The sequence below is a fragment of the Nicotiana tomentosiformis genome, chromosome 6, assembly GCF_000390325.3.
Source record: "Nicotiana tomentosiformis chromosome 6, ASM39032v3, whole genome shotgun sequence".
Classification (NCBI taxonomy): domain Eukaryota; kingdom Viridiplantae; phylum Streptophyta; class Magnoliopsida; order Solanales; family Solanaceae; genus Nicotiana; species Nicotiana tomentosiformis.
Genome location: NC_090817.1, coordinates 69,732,147 through 69,740,606, shown reverse-complemented (window position 1 = coordinate 69,740,606; position 8,460 = coordinate 69,732,147). Strand labels below are relative to the sequence as shown.

At 37.2% G+C, this 8,460-nt stretch overlaps 1 protein-coding gene across 1 annotated transcript; it reads right to left on the bottom strand.

The window, feature by feature from the left end:
• Positions 1–5,075: 5,075 nt before the first annotated feature.
• Positions 5,076–7,135, bottom strand: LOC104116341 (probable aquaporin TIP3-2). The gene is made up of 3 exons (XM_009627176.3): positions 6,842–7,135; positions 6,278–6,528; positions 5,076–5,650 (listed from the first exon to the last, which is right to left on the bottom strand). Exons 1-3 carry the CDS (start codon positions 6,975–6,977, stop codon positions 5,258–5,260), a joined length of 780 nt encoding a protein of 259 aa, XP_009625471.1. The 5' UTR covers positions 6,978–7,135; the 3' UTR covers positions 5,076–5,257.
• Positions 7,136–8,460: the final 1,325 nt, after the last annotated feature.

Below are 8,460 nucleotides of genomic sequence, written 5' to 3'. Positions count from 1 at the left end.
ATTGTTGATAAACATGTTCACCAGTTGAGGTCCAAGAGGATTTCTACAGTAAAAGTCCAATGGAGGGGCCAACCAGTCAAGGAAGCAACTTGGGAGGCCGAGGAAGACATGCGGAGCAGATATCCACACTTATTCAGCACTCCAGGTACAATTCTAAACCCGTTCGAGGACGAACGTTTGTTTAAGAGGTGGAGAATGTAATGACCCAACCGGTTATTTAACTTTTAGAACCCCGTTCCCTAAAATAAAACTTCCAGTATGTTCTTTAAATGATTTATAACTTGTGGGGATGGTTGGTTCAGGATTTGGAAGTGTTTGGGTTGAAATCGGAACACTTGGTTCCTTAAGTTGACTTTTCGATACAGGAGTCGGAATCCAGTTCCGAAAATTTTTTTAGCTCCGTTATGTCATTTATGACTTGTGTGTAAAATTTGAGGTCAATCGGACTTGATTCGATAGGTTTCGGCATCGAATGTAGAAGTTGGAAATTTCATAAGACTAAAGTTTCAAGTGAGTTCGCACAGGACCCAACTTTGAACAAGAATATCTACATATATATATATATATATATATATATATATATATATATATATATATATATATATATATATATATATATATATATATATATATGTAGCGTTATGTGATGATCTACCTATCAAATAAAATATCTTTGAGTCTAGTTTCTAACGCTTTTAACCGTTCGTCATTCGGACATTGCTACAAGAAGTTATGATCAAATACCCAAAGGTTGTCCTGTAGCTCGCTACAGAGCTCGCAAGGCCAGGTGTAAGACCAGGCTTTAGCCTGGCGAGGCCAGGTGTAATACCAGGCTTTAGCCTGGCGAGGCCATCCAAAAGCGAGGCTTAACCAGGCTTTAGCCTGGCGAGGCCAGGTCTGTAGCCTGGTCCGAAATTTTTGGAGTATCCATTCTTCTATTGTTATAACCCGACCCAACTTCGATAAATAAGCCTTGAAGCTCATTTTGGAGCAAAAATCTGATATTTTTAGAGAGAAGAGAGAGTGTTCTAGAGAGAGGAAGAAGCTTAAGTACTTTGTTCATCAAGATCTTGTTCAAGTTTTGAAATCCAACAAGGAAATATCACAAGATCTTCACCCAAGAGGTAAGGTTCTAACCCATAGTCTTCAATTTTGAGTTTGGGTAAAGATGGGTGATTAAGAGTATGATTCTTGGGTGTAATAGTATCATTTATACATATCAATAAGGTTTATGGAAAGATTGTTGAGTTCAAATGGGTATAGATTGGGTTGAAAATGGTAGAAATCTTCAAAGACTTTAATTGAAGATTTGAGGGTCGAGTTGATGTCGGAATTTGGTGAAATTTGTATGGTTGGACTCGTAATTGAATGGGTTGTCGGATTTCATAACTTTCGTCAGATTCCGAGATGTCGGCCCCATGGACGAATTTTTAATTAATTTCAGGATTTTTATTTAAAATGTAGTGTTTTCTTATAAAATTGATTCCTATAATTTTTAGTGATTGTATCAAATTATTTTGGCTAGATTCGAGCCAGACAGAGTGATTATCGTGGAAAAGGCCTTATAGTGGATTAAATTGGAGCAAGACGAGGTAAGTCTCTTGTCTAATCTTGTGAGGGGAAATTACCTCATAGGTGATTAAAATTAAATAATTGTTGCTAATTGCGGGGGCTACGTGCGCACGAGTTGACGAGAGTTCGTGCGTAGCTACTATTAATGTATATATATATATATATATATATATATATATATATATATATATATATATATATATATATATATATATGAATACATTGTGAATTTTCAGATAAAGATATTAAAGGATAGAAACCTTATATGCTTGATTTTCCGTTTAAATTAATTAATTGTTAAAAGAAATTATTCTTCCTCCCGAATTTATCTCTTAATAAATATACTCTCCTTCCGGAGGTACATAAGAAAATGTCCTCCTTTCTTGTGGAGCGGGCCGAACGCCTCGGCAGGATAGATGCATCTATTGATCGCGCAGCACGTCCCTCGGTAGTGTACACGACACTCTGGATCGGGCCGTACGTCCTCGGCAGAAATCGTGCTTAATAATAATAATAATAATTACACGATACTTTGACGGTTTATTGCAGCTTGTAAAGCTATTTGATAAATTAAAAATTCATTGAAATTGAATTGCAGCTTGTAAACCTATTTGATAAATTGGAAATTTATTGAAATTTAATTGAAATTTGCAGCTTGTAAAGCTATTTGATAAATTAAAAATTCATTGAAATTAAATTGCAGCTTGTAAAGCTATTTAATAAATTAGAATTTTTATTGAAATTGAAGGATTTAATATATATATATATATATATATATATATATATATATATATATATATATATATATATATATATATATATATATATATATATATATATTGAGAATTGTTGCATTTTGAAAGAATTTAATTATTTCTGTTGGTTAAATAAATTATTGTTATATTCTGTGAATCATGCTGATTTAAATATTTTAGTTTATTTCAATTATTATTATTGACCCATAGTGAGTGTCAAAGTCGGCCATCTCGTCTCCACCACTTCGAGATTAGGCTTGATACTTACTGGGTACACGTTGTTTACGTACTCATACTACACTTGCTGCACTTTTTGTGCAGGATCTGAGATAGGTACTAGTGGAGGACCTATCATCACATATCCACGCCATCCCGAGGCATAGTGGTGAGCTGCCTTTCTGAGTCGTTCTGCAGCTACCAGTGTCTCTTCTTATATTTACATTCTGTCTATTTCATTTCAGACAGTATTTGGAGTTTTGTATAATCTACTAGATGCTCATGCACTTGTGACACCGAGTCTTGGCACACACATTGATAGAATTTGGTATTTTATGATTTTTTTGGATTAAAAGTTTAATCAATATATGTTTGATTTATCAGTTGGCTTGCCTAGCTGTAGTGTTGGGTGCCATCACGACCTATAGGTGAAATTGGGTCGTGACATAAACAGTAGTCACAAGGTTTTACCGTTGTACCTTTGGCATAAGAAATGAGTGATTTCTTGGCAAGAATCTGCAATCCCTTCTCGCTCATATGGCACATTATTTTGTGCCACAAATCTGCAGAAATCTCATCTTGTGCCACGTTCAATTCACCTTGGCATATTTCTGCATTAGTCATGTACAACGTGCCACGAGCAACTCCCTTTTGCAATCACCAATGATCCCTTGATGAGTCTCCACTTTTGATTTGCAAAATAGTTCTCGTATCCATCTCGGTCTAAAGCAATTTTCGAGATCAAGTTCATCCGCAAATCAGGTACATGTCGCACGTCCTTCAGAACCAATGTGCATCTGACATTTATCTTGATACAAATGTCACTAATTCCTGCAATCTTTGAGTAATTTGTGTTACCCATTCTCACAAGGCCGAAATCACCTGCTACATATCTACAAAAAAAGATCTCTTACCGGTGTGGCATGGTAAAATGTTATTGTATCAACCACCCATTCCGACTCTAGACCTGATAAGTGCATGCATTCCTCTTCCTCGTTTATAAACAGGACAACATTATCATTGTTTTGCACCATGGCGGCTGTGTCGTCGTCATTCTTCTGGCCACTAGTTTCACCTTTGCCCTGGATTTGGGCAATTTCTTTTGAAGTGACCTGGTTGATCACAATTGAAGCAATTTCTGGCTCTTGATTTGGATCGGTTCTTAGACTTCCCACGAGCTCCGGATCTACCATAGTTGCTCGAACTCCTTTGATAACTCCTGCCTCTACCTTCTGTGATGAGAGCCTGTCCTTGATTTTCAGGCTTCTTTCTCATCTTCTCATTGAGTAGAAGAGCCGATGTGGCATCTTTCAACTCAATGGTAGTCTAACCATGCAGGATGGTTGTTGCCAAATTATCGTATGAAGATGGCAATGAGTTCAAAAGCAAGATGGCTTTATCTTCTTCCTCGATTTTCACTTCGAGATTGGCGAGCTGTGTGATTAGTCACTTTAAATACATTTAAATGTGACAAAAAATTCGTACCTTCACCCATGTGTAGAGCGTATAGCTGCTTCTTCAGGTACAATTTATTTGTCAGTATTTTGAACATGTATAGGCTTTCCAACCTTATCCAAATGTCACGTGCGGTGTCTTCATCAATGATGTTATTTACCACATCATCTAATAAGTGCAACCTGATTGCACTAGCAGCCCTTTCATCCAAATCAGCCCAATCCTCAACTTTCATGGTATCACGCATTTTGGCATCAGCATCTAGTACCTTGTGTAATCCTTGTTGGATGAGCAGATCTCTCATCCTTCTTTGCCATGTTGAGAAACAGCTATCTCCGTTAAATTTTGCTACCTCGTACTTTACTCCGGACATTTTTGTTTTTCGCTGAGTATAGTACTACCGACAGTGAATAGTAATTCTGTGAACGAGCAGAACATATGTTCTGATACCAGTTGTTGGGAATAAACCCCCTACAGAAATAATATTCACAGTAATAAAAGGAGAATAATAATATAGCACCGAGATACGGTAATTAACAAGAATAAAAGAATGACAATGACACCAAGATTTTTACGTGAAAAACCCTTTTGAATAAGGGAAAAAACCACGGCCCCGAGACGAGCAACTGATATCACTATAGCAAGGAATTTTACACTTTGTAGGTTCGAGTAAAATACTCCAAAGACCACCTACAACACTCAAAAGAAATAACTCTCTTTTGATATTCTCACCTCACTACAATATCGCTCTCAATTTTTCTCATAGACTATTTTCTTATACCCTATCTGTAAAACCTCACTCTTTCTCTCTCTTTGTTGGTATGTAGAAATGAAAGTTGAAGCTCTCCTTTTATATTCGAAGCCACACTCTCTAAAGCCTACTATATTTAATAATTTGCACATGCTTCCTTCTTTTTCTTCAATGTTGACAATTCAACAAAGTTGAATACCAAATCAATGAAATTCAACAAAGTTAGCTACCAAACTAAAGAAATTCAACAAAGTTGGTTACCAAACCAAAAAAAATTTCCTTAGACACATGCGTATTACTTTGGCTATTGAATGAGATGGACCATGGACAAACGACGAAAAAAGAAACATTACGGACAACACATAAATTATTGCTGACAACATTATGCTATTATTTAGAAGCTTACAAAATGTAACTATTGAACACTCTCCACGAGACTACATTAAACAGAGACAAACTTCACGAAACGAGTCAGAGTCTAGCACAAATCTTCAATATAATGTGCTATTTAGTAATCTTCTGGAGCCAAGGGTTGATGGTGAGTGTGGATTGGAGCTATCTCAGATTGTATAAGCCCAAACTCATAGATAAGTCCAGCAATGGCTGCACCTATAAATGGGCCCAACCAGTAGATCCAGTGGTTCCTCCACCTCCAGCCCACAAGAGCAGGCCCAAATGCCCTAGCAGGATTCATGGATGCTCCTTCAAAAGGTCCACCAACAAATATATTAGCCCCAACTATGAAAGCAATGGCAAGAGGTGCAATGATGCCCAAACTTCCCCTCTTTGGATCAATGGCAGTTGCATAAACTGTGTATACCAGCCCAAATGTCATTACTATTTCCATCACAAGTGCGTTCAAGTTGCCAACTCCTGCTGCTACTCCGAATCCCAGTGGCCTCTGAACCCACAAGAAATCTTTAATAAACTCAAAGAAGAAAAATAGTACACACTCTCTATTCAATATTATATTCAAAAACTATCTACAGAAAGTATTGTAAGTTACTTACACTTCAATATATATGATAATTATTTTTTAAATGTTGGTCAAAATTCACATAAAACGAAGGGTCTCACATAAATTGGGGTTGAAGAGTAATTGTATAATGAGTTAGCTAGCTGCTGGTCAAGACCAAATAAGAGGATTAATCCTCCCTCACTTCAATGCACAAGGAAAAACCAGAATATACAAGACTACCGTATTCACCAAAAGCAAGCTGAGTGAGCAAGAAAGAGGAACAGAGAAAATAAAACAGTATGGTATATATGACAGGAAAATATCCTCACAAATAGCTCGCCGTATTAACTGTTTACATTTACCAATCGACATGTATACACAAATTTATGCACTAATATGTCCGATGTCTATTCTTAATTTAAGAAGTTAGGTGAGCCACTATTTAGGTTAACTATTCAAACATATATATATTCAGGTTTGGATCGGAGATATGACTCATTCTCCGTGTTGGAGGGTGGAAAATATTTTTCAAATTATTAAATACATCTAAAGGGGCCAGATCTGTCTTACCAAGCCATCAGTAGCCAGCCTCAACAAGGCAGAGGCTACAACAGCACCAAGGAGCTGAGCAACCCAATAGTAGACAGCACGAAGAACGCTAACCCTGCCACCCACGAGGGCACCAAAGGTGACAGCCGGGTTAATATGTCCCCCCGAGACGTTCATGCTCGACGCTACTGCTGCAAAGAGCGACAGTGCATGCGCCAATGCAATGGCCGTCAATCTTGATGCTCCTAAAGCTGTGTCGGGATACAACTTATCTGCATATACATTCACATTCACAGAATTATAACTATTTGCATGCATGCATGATTGAGCAGCGCAATAAATTAATGATTTCGTTCTAATGCAATATTACTAGGAGATCAATCTTACAACGGATCGATTTAAGCCATATACATGTGAATAAAAACAACATCAATACAGCTATCAGGTTTGACATAAAGAAATTATTATTATAAGTCAATTTTGTGGGAAAAAAATACTGTATAAAATTGTTAGTGCACAAGAAATCAAATGTAACAAGATGAAACTGAAAGATGCAGAAATATTGCTACTTATTTATTTATTTACCAAGAGCAAGAGCAGAGCCTTCCCCTGCAAAGACGAAGATGAAGGTAGAGAGGAACTCGGACAAGGTGGCTCTCATGGAATCAGGGTGAGTGGCCTCATCCACCCTCCCAAAGGCATATCTGCGCGGTGGCTGCATGACCTCTCTGATTATTCTAATTAATTAAACCTTTTTTTCTTATTTGGACCAACAGCCTTTACACTCACTATTAATTCTTGTTTACTTGAGAAGAAGAAAAGATAAAGATGAAGAGATCAGAGAACGATCGATATTGTCGAGGGGGTTATAGTAGTAGGTGTAATGGTGGATTCCAGATAGATAAAAACGGATTTAAGTGGACACTTGGGAGTACTTATGCATGAATACTGACACGTACTGCCTACTTGCATGCGTTGTCTATTCGATCCAATCAACACCGTACTTCATATTTTCTCTCTTACATCTATATATGCTAAAATCCAAACGCCATAATTGACTTAATTAACTTCAAACACCAAGTCTACTGCTTAGAATGCAATTCAACCCTCTATCTTTTATTTTCTTTTTTACCTCCTCATCCAGTCCGCATCCACGCTAATACGACAAACTCAAGAAAATATGGGTCTTAATCCATTCTTACATATTATCTAACGTTTAACTTACTGAGAATATTAACAAATTAAATTTACACTACTAAATCACTTAGGATTAACTAATTATATAACTTTTGTTAACATGCGCTGATTGATAATATGCGCATGTTATGAGAAGCTGCACAAGTTGATCATGGACACTTTGGTACAACATAAATTAGTTATCGAGGATTTGACCAAAGAAGTGAAGAAGTGAAGAAGCTAAGGAAGTCCTAGGCCAGTAAGAGACCTGTTGATAAGCTAAAGAAGGAGGTGACCCGACGTCCTTTCAGGTCAGAAACTCGTGCAATAGGCAACTAGCCTATTGGAAAAAGACTATTCTTATCCCTCTCCCGAGGTAGCTACTTTTTTTTTCATGCTTCTTAAGTCAATGTTGACCTGTATATAAGTCAGATGTTGGAAAGGGAAGCCCCCATAATATAAGCACTCTTTCAGTCAAATAATGTCTTTAGAGACAGGTGGGGATTTATCATTTGACATGTTGCTTGACCCAGACCAGTCCGCCCCAAATCCATCTGCACCAGTTGTCCAGTCTGATGAGCCATCCCTTGCTGCCGAACTGCGTCTGCATGCGATGTTTGCTACTCTTATCACTCCCAGATATGATGATGACGAGATACAGTTGACTGAGCCAGCTGGAGTTGATGCTGCTCTGGAGACTGAGATGTCAAAGGATGCTTAGGGAGTTTCTTCACCCTCCCTCTTTTCACTCTTATTTTGTTAAGCATTGGGGACAATGCTTACTTTTATTCGAGGGGGTGGAGTTTATTTGATTGACACATTTGGATACATTTGGACTGTAATAATTGGATAATTTTATTTTTTTTCTTATTTTTAGTTAGTTATTGCTTTCATTACTTTGACTTTTGTTTTGTTAGTAGCTTCTTTTTTATGCTAGTAGCTTTCATGTTTTGTAGTAGTATAGATAATAAGTCTTTGGTTTTCTTAATGTCACGGTTCTCTCTAAAGGTAATTTTGCGTGAACCGGG